The following is a 25,000-nucleotide window of genomic DNA, read 5'->3' as shown; positions in this document are numbered from 1 at the left end:
TAATAACAAAGCAATAACCATGTTTTTTGAATTGTTCACCTCCCTGACCAAGGCCCTTCTCCCCTGATTGCTCAGTTTGGCCGGGGGGCCAGCTCTAGGAAGAGTCTTGGTGCTTCCAAACTTCTTCCATTTAAGAATGATGGAGGACACTGTGTTCTTGGGGACCTTCAATGCTGCAGACATGTTTTGCTACCCTTCCCCAGATCTGTGCCTCAACACAATCCTGTCTCAGAGCTCTACTGACAATTCATTCAACCTCATGGCTTCTTTTTTTCTCTGACATGCACTGTCAACTGTGGGACTTTATATAGACAGGTGTGTGCCTTTCCAAATCATGTCCAATAAAATTAATTTACCACAGGTGGACTCCAACAAGTTGTAGAAACATCTCAAGGATGATCAATGGAGACAGGATGCACCTGAGCTCAATTTAGAGTCTCATAGCAAAGGATCTGAATATTTACATACATAAGGTATTTTTATTTTTTTCAATACATTTGCAAAGTGTCCAGTATGAGTGTCCAATATATGAGTGTTCAGATTCCAAGAACAAAGGATGAGATGTTACTATCCTTTGTGCAAGCACTTCCAAGAGTTAATGAACAGTGAGCGTGGTGAAATTTGGGGAGCGCATCGTCAGTAGTGTACCTTTGGTTCCTAGGGTGTTTCGGCCTTTCACACTATACACCCTCCTCAAAGGCGGCCAGCGACAGGGTGATCAATCCTATGCTTGCGTCCCATTCCCAATTAGTCATAGGAGTTGCCTTGTTGTTGATAGCAAACATCCCATGGGACTATGCATGGCAGGGGCGTCCTCCTCCCTGAGTCAATCATTGTTGACCGCATACCTCCTGGCCCTCTCACTTCGGGGCCCAGCTGGGGTCTTTCCTCTTCATCCAGAGCCACTGACTGCTGCCTTCTGCCGCCTCTGATACAGCTTTGATTGCCGAACGCTGGCTCTGGCCCTTAATTCCCAGGTCTCTAAGCAGTCTGGTTGTAGATGTTGCCACAAAACCTCTGCAGCCCACCTCCACTGGTCGGACTTCTGTGTTCCAGCCATGATGCCGTGCTTCGGCAGCTAGATCAGCATAGCGCAGATGTTTTCGCTCATAAGCCTCATCTACTGAGTTTTCCCAGGGTACTGTGAGCTCAATGATGAAGACCTTATTGAGTGAACGGGACCAGAGCACCATGTCAGGTCTTAGGGTGGTGGTTGCGATCTCCGGAGGAAACACAAGTTGCCGGCCAATGTCAGCTAGCATTTTCCAGTCGCGGGCCAAGCGCAGCTGGTCTCGCTCTAATGGTGTAGAGCCGCTCTTCGGTGGTTTAGCCCCTTCGCGGACAAAGTTTGTCCGTAAGGAGTGTGATGCTGCTGTGGGTGGTAGGGAGTTGGTGGCAGTTCGCTTGTCCTCCAGGGCGGACGCAAGGTTTTTAAGGACTTGGTTGTGACGCCAAGTGTAGCGTCCTTGGGCGAGGCTTGTTTTACAGCCTGTGAGAATGTGCCTGAGGTTGGCTGGCATGGAACAGAGGGCACAGTCCGGATCTTCACCATACCATTGGTGAAGATTAACTGGTGTTGGAAGGACGTCATATGTTGCTCTGATGGAAAAGCTCAACCGCCTCGCTTCCATGGCCCACAGATCCTTCCAGCTGATCTTCCTCTTCTCCACACTGTCCCATCGAGTCCACTGTCCCTGTTTGGCAAGGGAGACTGCCTTGGCCCACCTTGCAGCCTCCTCCTGATGGCGTACTTCCTGCACTACCATCTTCCGCCGCTCTGGTGCAGTGGCCTTACTCCAAGCAGCACGGCTAGTTAGCCCAAGGCCTCCTCTCCCTTGCTGAACATGACCCACAATGTCAGCATGTCTGAGGGCTGCTGTTGCCTCCTGGACTGCTTTTCCTGGCCTCCATTTGCGCCCAGTTGCCAAGGTCGGCGCGTTGTTGCTCACCACTGGGTCTCGAGATTCATTCAGTGTCATTTGGAGCCTGGTTTTTGCACACTTGAATTCCTCTGTTAGACTGGTGAGGGGCAGCTTGAGGACACCATCTCCATAGAGGCCTATGGTGGTAAGGCATCGTGGAACTCCAAGCCACTTCTTTACGTAGCCTGTGACTCCTCTTTCCATCTTCTCCACTGTTGAGATTGGAACCTCATACAGTGCTAAGGGCCACAACACCCGGGGTAGGAGACCAAACTGCAGACACCAGGCCTTTAACTTTCCAGGTAGCTGGGTGTTGTCGATGGACTGTAGGCTACTACTGATGTCTTTGCGCAGCTGTTGCACCTGGTCTTTGTCCTTCAGGCTTGCATCATACCACCTTCCAAGGCTTTTTACCGGCTGCTCAGACACTGTTGGGATTTGGTCATCTCCGATGAAGAATTTCAGGTCAGAGAGTACTCCCTTCACACTCGAGATGCTGCGTGACTTGGATGGTTTAATCTTCATACGGGCCCAGCTGATGTTCTCCTCAAGTTTTCTGAGCAGTCTCCTGGTGCATGGGACAGTGGTGGTCAATGTTGTAATGTCGTCCATGTAGGCTCTGAGTGGAGGGAGGCGGAAACCAGAGTCGACTCGCTGTCCACCAGCAACCCATTTTGAGGATCTGATGATAACCTCCATTGCCATTGTGAATGCCAACGGAGAAATGGTACATCCCGCCATTATACCTACATTCAGGCACTGCCATGAGGTGGTGAACTCTGTGCCTTTCCAAATCATGTCCAATAAAATTAATTTACCACAGGTGGACTCCAACAAGTTGTAGAAACATCTCAAGGATGATCAATGGAGACAGGATGCACCTGAGCTCAATTTAGAGTCTCATAGCAAAGGATCTGAATATTTACATACATAAGGTATTTTTATTTTTTTCAATACATTTGCAAAGTGTCCAGTATGAGTGTCCAATATATGAGTGTTCAGTATATGAGTGTGTTAGATGAGTGTCCAGTATGAGTGTCCAATATATGAGTGTTCAGTATATGAGTGTGTTAGATGAGTGTCCAGTATGAGTGTCCAATATATGAGTGTTCAGTATATGAGTGTGTTAGATGAGTGTCCAGTATATGAGTGTCCAGTATATGAGTGTTCAGTATATGAGTGTGTTAGATGAGTGTCCAGTATATGAGTGTCCAGTATATGAGTGTTCAGTATATGAGTGTGTTAGATGAGTGTCCAGTATACGAGTGTTAAATGAGTGTCTCATATACGAGTGTCCAGTATACGAGTGTTAAATGAGTGTCCCATAGATGAGTGTCCAGTATACGAGTGTGTTAGATGTGAGTGCAGTGTATGACTGGCCAGTATATGAATGTCCAGTATATGAGTGTCCAGTATATGAGTGTCCAGTATATGAGTGTCCAGGATATGAGTGTCCAGTATATGAGTGTCCAGTATATGAGTGTCCAGTATATGAGTGTCCAGGATATGAATGTCCAGTATATGAGTGTCCAGGATATGAATGTCCAGTATATGAGTGTCCAGTATATGAGTGTCCAGTGTATGAGTGTCCAGTATATGATTGTCCAGTATATGATTGTCCAGTATATGAGTGTCCAGTGTATGAGTGTCCAGTGTATGAGTGTCCAGTATATGAGTGTCCAGTATATGAGTGTCCAGTGTATGAGTGTCCAGTGTATGAGTGTCCAGTCTACGAGTGTCCAGTGTATGAGTGTCCAGTGTATGAGTGTCCAGTATATGAGTGTCCAGTGTATGAGTGTCCAGTGTATGAGTGTCCAGTATATGAGTGTCCAGTATATGAGTGTCCAGTATATGAATGCTGTCTTACGTCCATCAGCAGAGGCAGGCGTGTGACTCTCTGCATCGGCAGGATCAGGAAGGAGATCATTGGGAGGTTCCTGCAGTCTGGGTGGCCCTCAATACGAGTCAACATCTCCTTAAACACTGGACTCTTACTACTGCTGGGACACACAGACAGAGAGACATAGAGAGAGACAGGAAGAGACAGTGAGACAGACAGAGAGACATAGAGAGAGACAGGAAGACACAGACAGAGAGACATAGAGAGAGACAGGAAGACACAGTGAGACAGACAGAGAGACAGAGAGAGAGAGAGAGAGAGAGACAGGAAGACACAGACAGAGAGACAGAGGTCAGTCAGTCACAGTTCAAAGTTGACTTGTGTGTGCACGCATGCGTATACTGTATGTATGTATGTATGTATGTATGTATGTATGTATGTATGTATGTATGTATGTATGTATGTATGTATGTATGTATGTATGTATGTATGTATGTATGTATGTATGTATGTATGTATGTATGTATGTATGTATGTATGTATGTATGTATGTATGTATGTATGTATGTATGTATGTATGTATGTATGTATGTATGTATGTATGTATGTATGTATGTATGTATGTATGTATTATGTGTGTGTGTACACTCACACTAGCCTCTGTAGGGTCCTCTGCTGATAAACCTCATTGGAGCAGTAGGTGATGTAGGGGTCAAAGTTGGACTGGGCGTGTCTGAACACGACGTCACTGATGTCATCTATAACAATGTTCTGCTGGTGTATATCCTCTAATTCTTTAAAGAACCTAAAGAGGGAGAGGGAGGGAGAGAGAGAGGGGGAGAGAGAGAGGGGGAGAGAGAGAGGGGGAGAGAGAGAGACAGAGAGAGACAGAGACAGAGAGACAGAGACAGAGAGACAGAGAGAGAGACAGAGAGAGAGACAGAGCGAGACAGAGAGAGACAGAGAGAGAGAGACACTCTTGAAAGTTGTAATAGTAGAATGCATGGCAAAATGTATAGAATTGCACAAAAATTTGCTTCAAAACTGAAAAATGTTCGCTGGATGATCTGCCTGTTTTAGTCATCTCATACACTCTCACAAAAACAAACACACGCACAAACACAAACACACGCACACGCACAAACACACGCACACGCACAAACACAAACACACGCACATTGGCATGAAGTGTCTCTGACACCTGTCCCAGCCTCACCATATCATCACAGGAGAGAAACTCCCGGACTGCCTAAATTAGCTCGGTGGAATCATTAGCAGGTAACACACAGGGCTTCCTCTTCCTGTCAGCCTGGGGCAGATGGCCTCTAACAGCAGACACCAGGTCCACGGTGATACACAGGAAACTGTCATACAGCCACAGGAAGTTGACCTCAACCAGTTAGCCCTTGTTTCAACTCATCTGCAGATCCACCTACAGTGACCTACCCCAGCCGCTGACACATTTCACACACACGATAGGCATCTGAAATCATTTCACTATTCAAATAATCCCATGACATTTTATCGGATATCCAGATCATCGAAATACATGCAAAAACAAATAACTTGGTTTAAATTTGGGTACAGCCTGCCCTGCAGCCGGACAGGTCCGTGTGACACAGGGGAGGGGGTCGGTCCGTGTGACACAGGGGAGGGGGTTGGTACGTGTGACACGGGGGAGTGGGCCGGTCCGTGTGACACAAGAGAGGGGGCCAGTCTGTGTGACACAGGGGAGGGGGCCGGTCTGTGTGACACAGGGGAGGGGGAGTAGCGTTAACTCGGACTAGCTAGACAAACTTGTAGATGCCAGAGGATATTAATCATCCCATCTGGTTGTGCCGGTCTGCTTGCTAAGACAGCCAGCTAGCAAGGCTAGTTCTGCACTCCCAGTCCTCGTCTACAACAAGGCTAGTTCAGGCTGTGTTGCTGCTCTCCCCGTCCCCCTCTACAACAAGGCTAGTTCAGGCTGTGTTGCTGCTCTCCCCGTCCTCGTCTACAACAAGGCTAGTTCAGGCTGTGTTGCTGCTCTCCCCGTCCTCGTCTACAACAAGGCTAGTTCAGGCTGTGTTGCTGCTCTCCCCGTCCCCCTCTACAACAAGGCTAGTTCAGGCTGTGTTGCTGCTCTCCCCGTCCTCGTCTACAACAAGGCTAGTTCAGGCTGTGTTGCTGCTCTCCCCGTCCACAACAAGGCTAGTTCAGGCTGTGTTGCTGCTCTCCCCGTCCCCGTCTACAACAAGGCTAGTTCAGGCTGTGTTGCTGCTCTCCCCGTCCCCCTCTACAACAAGGCTAGTTCAGGCTGTGTTGCTGCTCTCCCCGTCCCCCTCTACAACAAGGCTAGTTCAGGCTGTGTTGCTGCTCTCCCCGTCCCCCTCTACAACTAGGCTAGTTCAGGCTGTGTTGCTACTCTCCCCGTCCCCCTCTACAACAAGGCTAGTTCAGGCTGTGTTGCTGCTCTCCCCGTCCCCGTCTACAACAAGGCTAGTTCAGGCTGTGTTGCTGCTCTCCATGTCCCCGTCTACAACAAGGCTAGTTCAGGCTGTGTTGCTGCTCTCCCCGTCCCCGTCTACAACAAGGCTAGTTCAGGCTGTGTTGCTGCTCTCCCCGTCCCCCTCTACAACAAGGCTAGTTCAGGCTGTGTTGCTGCTCTCCCCGTCCCCCTCTACAACAAGGCTAGTTCAGGCTGTGTTGCTGCTCTCCCCGTCCCCCTCTACAACAAGGCTAGTTCAGGCTGTGTTGCTGCTCTCCCCGTCCCCCTCTACAACAAGGCTAGTTCAGGCTGTGTTGCTGCTCTCCCCGTCCCCCTCTACAACAAGGCTAGTTCAGGCTGTGTTGCTGCTCTCCCCGTCCCCCTCTACAACAAGGCTAGTTCAGGCTGTGTTGCTGCTCTCCCCGTCCCCGTCTACAACAAGGCTAGTTCAGGCTGTGTTGCTGCTCTCCCCGTCTACAACAAGGCTAGTTCAGGCTGTGTTGCTGCTCTCCCCGTCCCCGTCTACAACAACTCCATTCAGATGAAACAACAGTCTACCTGTTGTCCAGTCCTTTTCATTAAGGTAATGTCATTCTGTCATTTTAATTCCATTTTGCATTGATTACAAATATCCCAGTTCACTGACTGTAGTGCCGCTTTGATTGGCCGACAACAACAAGCTCCACGCGTGTGGAGGCTATGACTGTAGTGCCGCTTTGATTGGCCGACAACAACAAGCTCCACGCGTGTGGAGGCTATGACTGTAGTGCCGCTTTGATTGGCCGACAACAACAAGCTCCACGCGTGTGGAGGCTATGACTGTAGTGCCGCTTTGATTGGCCGACAACAACAAGCTCCACGCGTGTGGAGGCTATGACTGTAGTGCCGCTTTGATTGGCCGACAACAACAAGCTCCACGCGTGTGGAGGCTATGACTGTAGTGCCGCTTTGATTGGCCGACAACAACAAGCTCCACGCGTGTGGAGGCTATGACTGTAGTGCCGCTTTGATTGGCCGACAACAACAAGCTCCACGCGTGTGGAGGCTATGACTGTAGTGCCGCTTTGATTGGCCGACAACAACAAGCTCCACGCGTGTGGAGGCTATGACTGTAGTGCCGCTTTGATTGGCCGACAACAACAAGCTCCACGCGTGTGGAGGCTATGACTGTAGTGCCGCTGTGATTGGCCGACAACAACAAGCTCCAGGCGTGTGGAGGCTATGACTGTAGTGCCGCTTTGATTGGCCGACAAGAACAAGCTCCACGCGTGTGGAGGCTATGACTGTAGTGCCGCTTTGATTGGCCGACAACAACAAGCTCCACGCGTGTGGAGGCTATGACTGTAGTGCCGCTTTGATTGGCCGACAACAACAAGCTCCACGCGTGTGGAGGCTATGACTGTAGTGCCGCTTTGATTGGCCGACAACAACAAGCTCCACGCGTGTGGAGGCTATGACTGTAGTGCCGCTTTGATTGGTCGACAACAACAAGCTCCACGCGTGTGGAGGCTATGACTGTAGTGCCGCTTTGATTGGCCGACAACAGCAAGCTCCACGCGTGTGGAGGCTATGACTGTAGTGCCGCTTTGATTGGCCGACAACAACAAGCTCCACGCGTGTGGAGGCTATGACTGTAGTGCCGCTTTGATTGGCCGACAACAACAAGCTCCACGCGTGTGGAGGCTATGACTGTAGTGCCGCTTTGATTGGCCGACAACAACAAGCTCCAGGCGTGTGGAGGCTATGACTGTAGTGCCGCTTTGATTGGCCGACAACAACAAGCTCCACGCGTGTGGAGGCTATGACTGTAGTGCCGCTTTGATTGGCCGACAACAACAAGCTCCACGCGTGTGGAGGCTATGACTGTAGTGCCGCTTTGATTGGCCGACAACAACAAGCTCCACGCGTGTGGAGGCTATGACTGTAGTGCCGCTTTGATTGGCCGACAACAACAAGCTCCACGCGTGTGGAGGCTATGACTGTAGTGCCGCTTTGATTGGCCGACAACAACAAGCTCCACGCGTGTGGAGGCTATGACTGTAGTGCCGCTTTGATTGGCCGACAACAACAAGCTCCAGGCGTGTGGAGGCTATGACTGTAGTGCCGCTTTGATTGGCCGACAACAACAAGCTCCACGCGTGTGGAGGCTATGACTGTAGTGCCGCTTTGATTGGCCGACAACAACAAGCTCCACGCGTGTGGAGGCTATGACTGTAGTGCCGCTTTGATTGGCCGACAACAACAAGCTCCACGCGTGTGGAGGCTATGACTGTAGTGCCGCTTTGATTGGCCGACAACAACAAGCTCCACGCGTGTGGAGGCTATGACTGTAGTGCCGCTTTGATTGGCCGACAACAACAAGCTCCAGGCGTGTGGAGGCTATGACTGTAGTGCCGCTTTGATTGGCCGACAACAACAAGCTCCACGCGTGTGGAGGCTATGACTGTAGTGCCGCTTTGATTGGCCGACAACAACAAGCTCCACGCGTGTGGAGGCTATGACTGTAGTGCCGCTTTGATTGGCCGACAACAACAAGCTCCACGCGTGTGGAGGCTATGACTGTAGTGCCGCTTTGATTGGCCGACAACAACAAGCTCCACGCGTGTGGAGGCTATGACTGTAGTGCCGCTTGATTGGCCGACAACAACAAGCTCCAGGCGTGTGGAGGCTATGACTGTAGTGCCGCTTTGATTGGCCGACAACAACAAGCTCCACGCGTGTGGAGGCTATGACTGTAGTGCCGCTTGATTGGCCGACAACAACAAGCTCCACGCGTGTGGAGGCTCTGACTGTAGTGCCGCTTTGATTGGCCGACAACAACAAGCTCCACGCGTGTGGAGGCTATGACTGTAGTGCCGCTTTGATTGGCCGACAACAACAAGCTCCAGGCGTGTGGAGGCTATGACTGTAGTGCCGCTTTGATTGGCCGACAACAACAAGCTCCACGCGTGTGGAGGCTATGACTGTAGTGCCGCTTTGATTGGCCGACAACAACAAGCTCCACGCGTGTGGAGGCTCTGACTGTAGTGCCGCTTTGATTGGCCGACAACAACAAGCTCCACGCGTGTGGAGGCTATGACTGTAGTGCCGCTTTGATTGGCCGACAACAACAAGCTCCACGCGTGTGGAGGCTATGACTGTAGTGCCGCTTTGATTGGCCGACAACAACAAGCTCCACGCGTGTGGAGGCTATGACTGTAGTGCCGCTTTGATTGGCCGACAACAACAAGCTCCACGCGTGTGGAGGCTATGACTGTAGTGCCGCTTTGATTGGCCGACAACAACAAGCTCCACGCGTGTGGAGGCTATGACTGTAGTGCCGCTTTGATTGGCCGACAACAACAAGCTCCAGGCGTGTGGAGGCTATGACTGTAGTGCCGCTTTGATTGGCCGACAACAACAAGCTCCACGCGTGTGGAGGCTATGACTGTAGTGCCGCTTTGATTGGCCGACAACAACAAGCTCCACGCGTGTGGAGGCTCTGACTGTAGTGCCGCTTTGATTGGCCGACAACAACAAGCTCCACGCGTGTGGAGGCTATGACTGTAGTGCCGCTTTGATTGGCCGACAACAACAAGCTCCAGGCGTGTGGAGGCTATGACTGTAGTGCCGCTTTGATTGGCCGACAACAACAAGCTCCACGCGTGTGGAGGCTATGACTGTAGTGCCGCTTTGATTGGCCGACAACAACAAGCTCCACGCGTGTGGAGGCTCTGACTGTAGTGCCGCTTGATTGGCCGACAACAACAAGCTCCACGCGTGTGGAGGCTATGACTGTAGTGCCGCTTTGATTGGCCGACAACAACAAGCTCCACGCGTGTGGAGGCTATGACTGTAGTGCCGCTTTGATTGGCCGACAACAACAAGCTCCACGCGTGTGGAGGCTATGACTGTAGTGCCGCTTTGATTGGCCGACAACAACAAGCTCCACGCGTGTGGAGGCTATGACTGTAGTGCCGCTTGATTGGCCGACAACAACAAGCTCCACGCGTGTGGAGGCTATGACTGTAGTGCCGCTTTGATTGGCCGACAACAACAAGCTCCACGCGTGTGGAGGCTATGACTGTAGTGCCGCTTTGATTGGCCGACAACAACAAGCAAGCTATGACCATTGGCGCGCTCCACGCGTGGAGGCTATGACTGTAGTGCCGCTTTGATTGGCCGACAACAACAAGCTCCACGCGTGTGGAGGCTATGACTGTAGTGCCGCTTTGATTGGCCGACAACAACAAGCTCCACGCGTGTGGAGGCTATGACTGTAGTGCCGCTTTGATTGGCCGACAACAACAAGCTCCACGCGTGTGGAGGCTATGACTGTAGTGCCGCTTTGATTGGCCGACAACAACAAGCTCCACGCGTGTGGAGGCTATGACTGTAGTGCCGCTTTGATTGGCCGACAACAACAAGCTCCACGCGTGTGGAGGCTATGACTGTAGTGCCGCTTGATTGGCCGACAACAACAAGCTCCACGCGTGTGGAGGCTATGACTGTAGTGCCGCTTTGATTGGCCGACAACAACAAGCTCCACGCGTGTGGAGGCTATGACTGTAGTGCCGCTTTGATTGGCCGACAACAACAAGCTCCACGCGTGTGGAGGCTATGACTGTAGTGCCGCTTTGATTGGCCGACAACAACAAGCTCCACGCGTGTGGAGGCTATGACTGTAGTGCCGCTTTGATTGGCCGACAACAACAAGCTCCACGCGTGTGGAGGCTATGACTGTAGTGCCGCTTTGATTGGCCGACAACAACAAGCTCCACGCGTGTGGAGGCTATGACTGTAGTGCCGCTTTGATTGGCCGACAACAACAAGCTCCACGCGTGTGGAGGCTATGACTGTAGTGCCGCTTTGATTGGCCGACAACAACAAGCTCCACGCGTGTGGAGGCTATGACTGTAGTGCCGCTTTGATTGGCCGACAACAACAAGCTCCACGCGTGTGGAGGCTATGACTGTAGTGCCGCTTGATTGGCCGACAACAACAAGCTCCACGCGTGTGGAGGCTATGACTGTAGTGCCGCTTTGATTGGCCGACAACAACAAGCTCCACGCGTGTGGAGGCTATGACTGTAGTGCCGCTTTGATTGGCCGACAACAACAAGCTCCACGCGTGTGGAGGCTATGACTGTAGTGCCGCTTTGATTGGCCGACAACAACAAGCTCCACGCGTGTGGAGGCTATGACTGTAGTGCCGCTTTGATTGGCCGACAACAACAAGCTCCACGCGTGTGGAGGCTATGACTGTAGTGCCGCTTTGATTGGCCGACAACAACAAGCTCCACGCGTGTGGAGGCTATGACTGTAGTGCCGCTTTGATTGGCCGACAACAACAAGCTCCACGCGTGTGGAGGCTATGACTGTAGTGCCGCTTTGATTGGCCGACAACAACAAGCTCCAGGCGTGTGGAGGCTATGACTGTAGTGCCGCTTTGATTGGCCGACAACAACAAGCTCCACGCGTGTGGAGGCTATGACTGTAGTGCCGCTTTGATTGGCCGACAACAACAAGCTCCACGCGTGTGGAGGCTATGACTGTAGTGCCGCTTTGATTGGCCGACAACAACAAGCTCCACGCGTGTGGAGGCTATGACTGTAGTGCCGCTTTGATTGGCCGACAACAACAAGCTCCACGCGTGTGGAGGCTATGACTGTAGTGCCGCTTTGATTGGCCGACAACAACAAGCTCCACGCGTGTGGAGGCTATGACTGTAGTGCCGCTTTGATTGGCCGACAACAACAAGCTCCACGCGTGTGGAGGCTATGACTGTAGTGCCGCTTTGATTGGCCGACAACAACAAGCTCCAGGCGTGTGGAGGCTATGACTGTAGTGCCGCTTTGATTGGCCGACAACAACAAGCTCCACGCGTGTGGAGGCTATGACTGTAGTGCCGCTTTGATTGGCCGACAACAACAAGCTCCACGCGTGTGGAGGCTATGACTGTAGTGCCGCTTTGATTGGCCGACAACAACAAGCTCCAGGCGTGTGGAGTCTATGACTGTAGTGCCGCTTTGATTGGCCGACAACAACAAGCTCCACGCGTGTGGAGGCTATGACTGTAGTGCCGCTTTGATTGGCCGACAACAACAAGCTCCACGCGTGTGGAGGCTCTGACTGTAGTGCCGCTTTGATTGGCCGACAACAACAAGCTCCACGCGTGTGGAGGCTATGACTGTAGTGCCGCTTTGATTGGCCGACAACAACAAGCTCCAGGCGTGTGGAGGCTATGACTGTAGTGCTGCTTTGATTGGCCGACAACAACAAGCTCCACACGTGTGGAGGCTATGACTGTAGTGCCGCTTTGATTGGCCGACAACAACAAGCTCCACGCGTGTGGAGGCTCTGACTGTAGTGCCGCTTTGATTGGCCGACAACAACAAGCTCCACGCGTGTGGAGGCTATGACTGTAGTGCCGCTTTGATTGGCCGACAACAACAAGCTCCACGCGTGTGGAGGCTATGACTGTAGTGCCGCTTTGATTGGCCGACAACAACAAGCTCCACGCGTGTGGAGGCTATGACTGTAGTGCCGCTTTGATTGGCCGACAACAACAAGCTCCACGCGTGTGGAGGCTATGACTGTAGTGCCGCTTTGATTGGCCGACAACAACAAGCTCCAGGCGTGTGGAGGCTATGACTGTAGTGCCGCTTTGATTGGCCGACAACAACAAGCTCCACGCGTGTGGAGGCTATGACTGTAGTGCCGCTTTGATTGGCCGACAACAACAAGCTCCACGCGTGTGGAGGCTCTGACTGTAGTGCCGCTTTGATTGGCCGACAACAACAAGCTCCACGCGTGTGGAGGCTATGACTGTAGTGCCGCTTTGATTGGCCGACAACAACAAGCTCCAGGCGTGTGGAGGCTATGACTGTAGTGCCGCTTTGATTGGCCGACAACAACAAGCTCCACGCGTGTGGAGGCTATGACTGTAGTGCCGCTTTGATTGGCCGACAACAACAAGCTCCAGGCGTGTGGAGGCTCTGACTGTTGTGCCGCTTTGATTGGCCGACAACAACAAGCTCCACGCGTGTGGAGGCTATGACTGTAGTGCCGCTTTGATTGGCCGACAACAACAAGCTCCAGGCGTGTGGAGGCTATGACTGTAGTGCCGCTGTGATTGGCCGACAACAACAAGCTCCAGGCGTGTGGAGGCTCTGACTGTAGTGCCGCTGTGATTGGCCGACAACAACAAGCTCCAGGCGTGTGGAGGCTATGACTGTAGTGCCGCTGTGATTGGCCGACAACAACAAGCTCCAGGCGTGTGGAGGCTCTGACTGTAGTGCCGCTTTGATTGGCCGACAACAACAAGCTCCACGCGTGTGGAGGCTATGACTGTAGTGCCGCTTTGATTGGCCGACAACAACAAGCTCCAGGCGTGTGGAGGCTATGACTGTAGTGCCGCTGTGATTGGCCGACAACAACAAGCTCCAGGCGTGTGGAGGCTATGACTGTAGTGCCGCTTTGATTGGCCGACAACAACAAGCTCCAGGCGTGTGGAGCCTCTGTATGGTACGTCTGTTTATTGGCCGACAACAACAAGCTCCAGGCGTGTGGAGGCTCTGTATGGTGTCTGTCTGTTTATTGGCCGACAACAACAAGCTCCAGGCGTGTGGAGCCTCTGTATGGTACGTCTGTTTATTGGCCGACAACAACAAGCTCCAGGCGTGTGGAGCCTCTGTATGGTACGTCTGTTTATTGGCCGACAACAACAAGCTCCAGGCGTGTGGAGCCTCTGTATGGTACGTCTGTTTATTGGCCGACAACAACAAGCTCCAGGCGTGTGGAGCCTCTGTATGGTACGTCTGTTTATTGGCCGACAACAACAAGCTCCAGGCGTGTGGAGCCTCTGTATGGTACGTCTGTTTATTGGCCGACAACAACAAGCTCCAGGCGTGTGGAGCCTCTGTATGGTACGTCTGTTTATTGGCCGACAACAACAAGCTCCAGGCGTGTGGAGCCTCTGTATGGTGTCTGTCTGTTTATTGGGGCGCATGGAAGAAAAAATAATAATACAAACAAAATACATTCAAAAGTTTGTTGATTTATTAAATTAAGAATTTCAAATGTCATGGTATGTTGTAATTGATAAAATAGGCCTATAATATACATTTATTCAGAAAAAGTAGTCGACTAATCGAACACTAACGTCCGTTCAGATATTCGAATAAAGAATCATCTGAATAACCACACCCATCCCTATACGCCTCTCTAACACAGTATTCTGAGGCCTGACTATTTCTAGCAAACATTGCCATGGTGGAAATGACGAAGACCCTCATCAGGATAAAACTCAGGCACTATAACCCTTCCCTAAACCCAGGCACTATAACCCTTCCCTAAACCCAGGCACTATAACCCTTCCCTAAACCCAGGCACTATAACCCTTCCCTAAACCCAGGCACTATAACCCTTCCCTAAACCCAGGCACTATAACCCTTCCCTAAACCCAGGCACTATAACCCTTCCCTAAACCCAGGCACTATAACCCTTCCCTAAACCCAGGCACTATAACCCTTCCCTAAACCCAGGCACTATAACCCTTCCCTAAACCCAGGCACTATAACCCTTCCCTAAACCCAGGCACTATAACCCTTCCCTAAACCCAGGCACTATAACCCTTCCCTAAACCCAGGCACTATAACCCTTCCCTAAACCCAGGCACTATAACCCTTCCCTAAACCCAGGCACTATAACCCTTCCCTAAACCCAGGCACTATAACCCTTCCCTAAACCCAGGCACTATAACCCTTCCCTAAACCCAGGCACTATAACCCTTCCCTAAACCCAGGCACTATAACCCTTCCCTAAACCCAGGCACTATAACCCTTCCCTAAACCCAGGCACTATAACCCTTCCCTAAACCCAGGCACCATAACCCTTCCCTAAACCCAGGCACCATAACCCTTCCCTAAACCCAGGCACTATAACCATTCCCTAAACCCAGGCACTATAACCCTTCCCTAAGCCCAGGCACTATAACCCTTCCCTAAACCCAGGCACTATAACCCTTCCCTAAACCCAGGCACTATAACCCTTCCCTAAACCCAGGCACTATAACCCTTCCCTAAACCCAAATACTATAACCCTTCCCTAAACCCAGGCACTATAACCCTTCCCTAAACCCAGGCACTATAACCCTTCCCTAAACCCAGGCACTATAACCCTTCCCTAAACCCAGGCACTATAACCCTTCCCTAAACCCAGGCACTATAACCCTTCCCTAAACCCAGGCACCATAACCCTTCCCTAAACCCAGGCACTATAACCCTTCCCTAAACCCAGGCACTATAACCCTTCCCTAAACCCAGGCACTATAACCCTTCCCTAAACCCAGGCACTATAACCCTTCCCTAAAGCTGTCCTCTGCCCCACACTCTTCTCAATTTACATCAACAACACAGCTCAGGCAGTAGGAAGCTCTCTCATCCATTTATATGCAGATGATACAGTCTTATACTCAGCTGGTGCCTCCCCGGATTGTGTGTTAAACGTTCTACAACAAAACTTTCTTAGTGTACAACATGCTTTCTCTACCCTTGTTCTAAGCTTGTTCTGAATACCTCCAAATCAAATTATGTGATGTGGTTTGGTAAGAAGAATGCCCCTCCTCCCACAGGTGTGATTACTACCTCTGAGGGTTTAGAGCTTGAGGTAGTCAGCACCCTACTAGAGCTGGCCCGCCGGTATTATACAGCGCATTCACCACTAATACTACGAATCCCTGGCCCGCCGGTATTATACAGCGCATTCACCACTAATACTACGAATCCCATAATGCTCTGCTGTTTTCGCGCGCCAATCAGGACAGGACCCAGAAACGCTCTCTCCTCTGTGACAGTAGTCATAGCAACATAGACGCTACAACTGTCAGCGAGCTAACCCTTCCCAGAAATGGCAAAAAGAAAGGCAGAAAACAGGAGCTTTCTGGACAAGTGGGAGGCAGAATATCTGTTTACATATGTAAAAGACAAACCTGTTTGTCTTGTTTGTGGAGTCAACGTGGCTGTAAGTAAGGAGTACAACATTAGACGACACTATGAAACGAAACACCATGACAAATACAAGGACCTGGACATGACTCAAAGGAGCCAGAAAGTAGAGGAGATGAAAATAAGTTTGGTTTCACAACAGAATATGTTTAAAAAAGCCACATCACAAAGCGAGGCTGCTGTAAAGGCTAGTTATATAGTGGCAGCAGAGATCGCAAAATCAGCCCGGCCCTTTAATGAGGGAGAGTTCATGAAAAAGTGCATGATGAAGGTTTGTGACCTCGTATGCCCAGAGAAAAAACAAGCATTTTCAAACGTGAGCCTGAGCAGGAACACAGTAGCTGATCGCACATGTGATCTTGCCACCAATCTGTATGACCAGCTGATGGAAAAGGGAAAATATTTTGTTGCGTTCTCCCTCGCTGTGGATGAGAGCTGCGACGCATCTGATACTGCTCAGCTGTCAGTCTTCATCCGTGGAGTGGACTCAAATCTGTGTGTTACGGAGGAGCTTTTAGGATTCAAATCAATGCATGGCACAACCACAGGAAAGGAAATATTTGAGGAGGTTTCCAAATGTGTAACTGAAATAAAGCTGCCGTGGGATAAACTCGTTGGATTAACGACAGATGTTGCGCCAGCGATGTGCGGTAAAAAGAGTGGACTGGTGGGCATGGTTCGGGAGAAGATGCGGGAAGAGAACTGTGCAGGTGAGCTAACTGTTTACCACTGCATCATACATCAGGAAGCACTGTGTGCCAAAGCCCTAAAGATGGAACATGTTATGACCACAGTAACACAGGTAGTTAACTTTATAAGAGCCAAAGGTCTAAATCACCGCCAGTTTAAATCTTTTCTGGAGGAGTATGGTTCGGAATACGCAGACGTGCCGTATCACACAGAGGTGAGATGGCTAAGCAGAGGAAAAGTACTGAACAGATGTTTCGAGCTGCGTGAGGAAATATGTCAATTCCTGGAAACCAAAGGGAAGGATACAGCAGAGCTCCGGGAGCAAAGGTTCCTGTGTGAGCTGGCCTTTCTCTGTGACATCTCGAGCCATCTCGATGTGCTGAACCTGCAGCTTCAGGGGTGGGGGCGCATCATCACAGACATGTACGCTGCAGTGAGGGCCTTCAAAACTAAACTGTGCCTGTGGGAGAATCAGATGCTGCAAGGAAACCCTTGCCATTTTCCCTGCTGCCAATCCATAAAAGCGCAGATCTCTACCGCCGTGTTCCCATGCGCACAGTTTGCTGAAAAACTCAGTGTTCTCGCCGCTGAGTTTAGCCGGCGATTTGCCGACTTCGATGCCCAGAAATGCAAGTTTGAACTGCTTAGTAATCCCTTCGCAGTTGATGTGGAAAATGCACCAACCAACATCCAAATGGAGCTGATTGAACTCCAGTGCAACGACACGCTGAAGTCAAAGTATGATGCTGTGGGCGCCGCACAGTTTCCACGGTTCATCCCTGACACAATGCCTCAGCTCCGCACCCAAGCTGCTCAGATGCTCTCCATGTTCGGCAGCACTTATCTATGTCGAGCAACTTTTCTCCTCGATGAAGATGACCAAAACAACTCACAGGAGACGTCTGACTGATGAACATCTTCGCTCGATACTGAGGATTTCTTCAGCTCAGAGCTTGAGCCCAGACATTGATGAACTAGCATCCAAGAAGAGATGCCAGGTATCTGGCTTGGGCACATCAGATTAGACCAGTGTGCAATAATTAACGTTTTCTTTATGCACTTTTTCTTGCTACAAGGCATGGGCTTGAATGGTTGATTGATTTATTATCATTTTATTTGTAAAATTATTAGCCAGTGGAAAAAGTTTATTTTGGTATTTAAATCAGAAGGCTGCAAATAGAAAAGAGGCATACAATTTTTATTTAAATTTTATTTATTTAATAAATGAATGCCATTGATGTGTTTTTTCATTTGAAATTCGATGTTGCATGTCTCCACTATTAAATGATATATTGTATGGTAATAAGCGATGCTTGTTCCATATTCAATGTTAAAGCAAAACTTGTTTGGGTCCATATTAAAAGGTTAATTTGTTCAACGTTGCCCGTGACTTTGTTCAGGTTTTACATTTTGGCCCACTGGGTATTTGAGTTTGACACCCCTGACCTACACGGTCCTGACAAGAGACTCAAACACCACTAACCTCCTTTACCACCTACATGGTCCTGACAACAGGCTCTATCACCACTAACCTCCTTTACCACCTACATGGTCCTGACAACAGGCTCTATCACCACTAACCTCCTTTACCACCTACATGGTCCTGACAACAGACTCAAACACCACTAACCTCCTTTACCACCTACATGGTCCTGACAAGAGACTCAAACACCACTAACCTCCTTTACCACCTACATGGTCCTGACAACAGGCTCTATCACCACTAACCTCCTTTACCACCTACATGGTCCTGACAACAGGCTCTATCACCACTAACCTCCTTTACCACCTACATGGTCCTGACAACAGGCTCTATCACCACTAACCTCCTTTACCACCTACATGGTCCCGACAACAGGCTCTATCACCACTAACCTCCTTTACCACCTACATGGTCCCGACAACAGGCTCTATCACCACTAACCTCCTTTACCACCTACATGGTCCTGACAAGAGACTCAAACACCACTAACCTCCTTTACCACCTACATGGTCCTGACAACAGGCTCTATCACCACTAACCTCCTTTACCACCTACATGGTCCTGACAACAGGCTCTATCACCACTAACCTCCTTTACCACCTACATGGTCCCGACAACAGCTCTATCACCACTAACCTCCTTTACCACCTACATGGTCCTGACAACAGGCTCTATCACCACTAACCTCCTTTACCACCTACATGGTCCTGACAACAGGCTCTATCACCACTAACCTCCTTTACCACCTACATGGTCCTGACAACAGGCTCTATCACCACTAACCTCCTTTACCACCTACATGGTCCTGACAACAGGCTCTATCACCACTAACCTCCTTTACCACCTACATGGTCCTGACAACAGGCTCTATCACCACTAACCTCCTTTACCACCTACATGGTCCTGACAACAGGCTCAAACACCACTAACCTCCTTTACCACCTACATGGTCCTGACAACAGGCTCTATCACCACTAACCTCCTTTACCACCTACATGGTCCCGACAACAGGCTCTATCACCACTAACCTCCTTTACCACCTACACGGTCCTGACAACAGGCTCTATCACCACTAACCTCCTTTACCACCTACATGGTCCTGACAACAGGCTCTATCACCACTAACCTCCTTTACCACCTACATGGTCCTGACAACAGGCTCTATCACCACTAACCTCCTTTACCACCTACATGGTCCTGACAACAGACTCTATCACCACTAACCTCCTTTACCACCTACATGGTCCTGACAACAGGCTCTATCACCACTAACCTCCTTTACCACCTACATGGTCCTGACAACAGGCTCTATCACCACTAACCTCCTTTACCACCTACACAGTCCTGACAACAGACTCTATCACCACTAACCTCCTTTACCACCTACATGGTCCTGACAACAGGCTCTATCACCACTAACCTCCTTTACCACCTACACAAGAATCATGTGAAACAGTACGGAGAGAGTCTACGGGTGAGACCCAAAACAGTACAGTCGAGTGCTCAAAACAAACCCCCGACTCAGACGTTGCAGGAGGCTGGCCTGCGGCACAACATATGGCAAAGAACCATGAAGATGGAAGGAGATAACAGCTGCTGTTACAACTAACATCTGCAAAGACATGGCCCCAATTTACACTGTCGGGAAACAGGGGTTTCGTGAGTTGGTGCTAACACTCGACCCAAGGTACCAAATGCAAATTGACATGTGTATTAATGCCAAAATAACATGCAAAACAGGCAAGCCCCCCTAAAAGATACATATTTTAGGCCTATATTTATTTTGTTTGAAACTATAGTTGAAGTGTTTTCCATTTACCTTTTTAGGTTCTATACATTAACAGTTTATATTTTGTTACGTGCTTAATTGAACATTTGCACAGGTTCTAAATAAAATAAATAATCAAATATGACTAAACACCTTTTAATTTGTTCAGTTAATTAAAACTGTAATAAGAAATAGGCCTTTAGATAAACTATTTATTCATTGAATTGACAAACCAATGTGTATATGGTGATATGTATCGTTATCGGAGATCCCAAGTGGTGCAGCGGTCTAAGACACTGCATCCCAGTGCAAGAGGTGTCACTACAGGACCTGGTTCGAATCCAGGCTACATCACATCCGGCTGTGATTGGGAGTCCCATTGGGCCAAACACAACCCACTGTCGTCTGGGTTTGGCTGGGGTAGGCCGTCATTGTAAATAAGAATATATATAGGGAGATGAGATTTTGGCCATAACGCCCGGCCCTAGTTGCATGCTGTGTTGTCATGTGTTGCTAGGTTGTTATCTTAGGTCTTGCTTTTATGTAGTGTCTCTTGTCGTAATGTGTGTTTAGTCCTATATTTTGATTTGATTTATTTCGAATCCCAGGCCCCTGTCCCTGCAGGAGGCCTTTTGGAAGGTCGTCATCGTAAATAAGAATTTGTTCTTAAATGACTTGCCTAGTTAAATAAAGGTTAAATAAATAATATAAAGATGTCCCCTGCCCCTCCTAACGATGTCCCCTGCCCCTCCTAACGATGTCCCCTGCCCCTCCTAACGATGTCCCCTGCCTCTCCTAACGATGTCCCCTGCCCCTCCTAACGATGTCCCCTGCCCCTCCTAAAGCTGTCCCCTGCCTCTCCTAAAGCTGTCCCCTGCCTCTCCTAAAGCTGTCCCCTGCCCCTCCTAAAGCTGTCCCCTGCCTCTCCTAAAGCTGTCCCCTGCCCCTCCTAAAGCTGTACCCTGTCCCTCCTCAAGATGTACCCTGCCCCTCCTAAAGCTGTCCCCTGCCCCTCCTAAAGCTGTCCCCTGCCCCTCCTAAAGCCTTCCCCTGCCCCTCCTAAAGCTGTCCCCTGCCCCTCCTAAAGATGTCCTCTGCCCCTCCTAAAGCTGTCCCCTGCCCCTCCTAAAGCTGTCCACTGCCCCTCCTAAAGCTGTCCCCTGCCTCTCCTAAAGATGTCCCCTGCCCCTCCTAAAGCTGTCCCCTGCCCCTCCTAAAGCTGTCCCCTGCCCCTCCTAAAGCTGTCCCCTGCCTCTCCTAAAGCTGTCCCCTGCCCCTCCTAAAGCTGTACCCTGTCCCTCCTCAAGATGTCCCCTGCCCCTCCTAAAGCTGTCCCCTGCCTCTCCTAAAGCTGTCCCCTGCCCCTCCTAAAGCTGTCCCCTGCCCCTCCTAAAGATGTCCCCTGCCCCTCCTAAAGATGTCCCCTGCCCCTCCTAAAGATGTTCCCTGACCTCTGGCCTGCCAGGACACACCAGTTACCAGGTTCAGATCACACACACTGTACTGGAGGACACTGCTGCAGGGGACGGTCTGACTGACCCAGATAAACACCAATCAGAGAGGAGACTGTGCTGCAGGGGACGGTCTGATTGACCCAGATAAACACCAGTCAGAGAGAACACTGTGGTGAAGAACAGGGGGAAGGGGTGATGAGGGAAGAGGAAGGAGAGGAGAGGGTGGAGGACAAGGTTTCCACTGGAGCCAGAGAGAGAGAGAGCCCAGAACAGAGAAGAGCTAATGGTTAGAGGTCAATTTGTTTTGTTTTGTTTGTTTGAGTGCATGGAGAAGAGGCATTAATTCTGTTGAACCAGGGAGAGAAGACTGGTGGATCGAGACAGGTTTAAACATCCTGTTCAACCAGAGAGAGAAGACTGGTGGATCGAGGCAGGTTTAAACATCCTGTTCAACCAGAGAGAGAAGACTGGTGGATCGAGGCAGGTTTAAACATCCTGTTCAACCAGAGAGAGAAGACTGGTGGATCGAGGCAGGTTTAAACATCCTGTTCAACCAGAGAGAGAAGACTGGTGGATCGAGGCAGGTTTAAACATCCTGTTCAACCAGAGAGAGAAGACTGGTGGATCGAGGCAGGTTTAAACATCCTGTTCAACCAGAGAGAGAAGACTGGTGGATCGAGGCAGGTTTAAACATCCTGTTCAACCAGAGAGAGAAGACTGGTGGATCGAGGCAGGTTTAAACATCCTGTTCAACCAGAGAGAGGAGACTGGTGGATCGAGGCAGGTTTAAACATCCTGTTCAACCAGAGAGAGAAGACTGGTGGATCGAGGCAGGTTTAAACATCCTGTTCAACCAGAGAGAGAAGACTGGTGGATCGAGGCAGGTTTAAACATCCTGTTCAACCAGAGAGAGAAGACTGGTGGATCGAGGCAGGTTTAAACATCCTGTTCAACCAGAGAGAGAAGACTGGTGGATCGAGGCAGGTTTAAACATCCTGTTCAACCAGAGAGAAGACTGGTGGATTACTTGTGTTTCTCTCAGTCACCTTCCTCTAGACCAGGGGTGTCAAACTCATTCCATGAAGGGCCTAGTGTCTGATAGTCTTTCCTTTCAATTAAGACCTAGAACACCTGGTGAGGGGAGTTCCTTACCAATTAGTGACATTAATTAATCAATCAAGTCCAATGGAGGAGTGAAAACCTGCAGGCACTCGGTCCTCCATAGAATGAGTTTGACACCTGTGCTCTAGATCCTTCAAACGCAACTCTGGACCACCAAGCCAGTTCCACTGCATTGTTTCATTGTTCCCCTCTAACCAGGGACTGATTTACACCTGGGACACCAGGTTCCCCTCTAACCAGGGACTGATTTACACCTGGGACACCAGGTTCCCCTCTAACCAGGGACTGATTTAGACCTGGGACACCAGGTTCCCCTCTAATCAGGGACTGATTTAGACCTGGGACACCAGGTTCCCCTCTAACCAGGGACTGATTTAGACCTGGGACACCAGGTTCCCCTCTAACCAGGGACTGATTTACACCTGGGACACCAGGTTCCCCTCTAATCAGGGACTGATTTAGACCTGGGACACCAGGTTCCCCTCTAATCAGGGACTGATTTAGACCTGGGACACCAGGTTTCCCTCTAATCAGGGACTGATTTAGACCTGGGACACCAGGTTTCCCTCTAATCAGGGACTGATTTAGACCTGGGACACCATGTTCCCCTCTAACCAGGGACTTATTTAGACCTGGGACACCAGGTTCCCCTCTAATCAGGGACTGATTTAGACCTGGGACACCAGGTTCCCCTCTAATCAGGGACTGATTTAAACCTGGGTTACCAGGTGGGTGCAATTATCAGGTAGAACAGAGAAGCAGCAGGCTCTGGACCTCGTAGGGTAAGAGGTGAATAACCACGTTCCAGACACTCAACACACCTGATACGTGAGATCTGCACGTGATGATGATGTCCATCTCCTCTCCCACATTACCCAACCTGCCCTTCTCTCTCCGTGTCTTTAGATAATCATCTGACACCCAGGGCTATGCAGTTTTAATAAAGGTTCTGTACTGATGTCCTCCAAATACTAATGTGGTGGGGTTACCTGTTGGGTGGGGTTACCTGTTGGGTGGGGTTACCTGTAGGGTGGGGTTACCTGTAGGGTGGGGTTACCTGTCGGGTGGGGTTACCTGTTGGGTGGGGTTACCTGTAGGGTGGGGTTACCTGTAGGGTGGGGTTACCTGTCGGGTGGGGTTAACTGTAGGGTGGGGTTACCTGTAGGGTGGGGTTACCTGTCGGGTGGGGTTACCTGTAGGGTGGGGTTACCTGTTGGGGTTACCTGTAGGGTGCGGGGCGTTACCTGTCGTATGGGGGGAGGGTTACCTGTCGTATGGGGGGTTACCTGTCGGGTGTGGGGGGTTACCTGTCGGGTGGGGGGTTACCTGTCAGGTGGGGTTACCTGTCGGGTGGGGGGGTTACCTGTCGTATGGGGGAGGGGGTTACCTGTGTCACACACAAGTTCGGACCTCAGGAATGAGAGGGGGATGGGAAGATCACACCCACACAGAAACAGACATGCGCACACACAAGGAAAACAGACACACACACACCCACACAGAAACAGACATGCGCACACACAAGGAAACAGACACACACACACCCACACAGAAACAGACATGCGCACACACAAGGAAACAGACACACACACACCCACACAGAAACAGACATGCGCACACACAAGGAAAACAGACACACACACACCCACACAGAAACAGACATGCGCACACACAAGGAAACAGACACACACACACCCACACAGAAACAGACATGCGCACACACAAGGAAACAGACACACACACACCCACACAGAAACAGACATGCGCACACACAAGGAAAACAGACACACACACACCCACACAGAAACAGACATGCGCACACTCAAGGAAACAGACACACACACACCCACACAGAAACAGACATGCACACACACAAGAAAAACAGACACACACACACACCCACACAGAAACAGACATGCGCACACTCAAGGAAACAGACACACACACACCCACACAGAAACAGACATGCACACAGCCACCAGCATGAGCTAACCCAGGAGACAGACATGAACACACTGTTCCAGAGAAACAGAGGGTTGTGTGTGTTTATGAGAGAGCACTCAGCCACAGCTCTCTCTCACACACACACACACACACACACACACACACACACACACACACACACACACACACACACACACACACACACACACACACACACACACACACACACACACACACACACACACACACACACACACACACAAACACAGGTCACTCACACACACACAGGTCTCTCACACACATACAGGTCTCTCACACACACACA

At 50.3% G+C, this 25,000-nt stretch overlaps 1 protein-coding gene across 3 annotated transcripts in view; it reads right to left on the bottom strand.

The window, feature by feature from the left end:
* LOC123992499 (rho guanine nucleotide exchange factor 26-like) overlaps positions 1-25,000 on the bottom strand; it is an 88,358-nt gene that overhangs the window by 36,355 nt on the left and 27,003 nt on the right. For all 3 annotated transcript variants that reach the window (XM_046293689.1, XM_046293688.1, XM_046293687.1), the window contains exons 7-8: positions 4,415-4,567; positions 3,790-3,919 (exon numbers count right to left, since the gene is read on the bottom strand). In XM_046293689.1, the coding sequence (XP_046149645.1) occupies positions 3,790-3,919; positions 4,415-4,567 (283 nt within the window). The remainder of the gene's footprint in view (positions 1-3,789; positions 3,920-4,414; positions 4,568-25,000) is intronic.

Source organism: Oncorhynchus gorbuscha, linkage group LG13 (assembly GCF_021184085.1).
Source record: "Oncorhynchus gorbuscha isolate QuinsamMale2020 ecotype Even-year linkage group LG13, OgorEven_v1.0, whole genome shotgun sequence".
Lineage (NCBI taxonomy): Eukaryota > Metazoa > Chordata > Actinopteri > Salmoniformes > Salmonidae > Oncorhynchus > Oncorhynchus gorbuscha.
The sequence above is the reverse complement of the archived record's forward strand: the minus strand, read 5'-3'. Positions and strand labels throughout refer to the sequence as shown.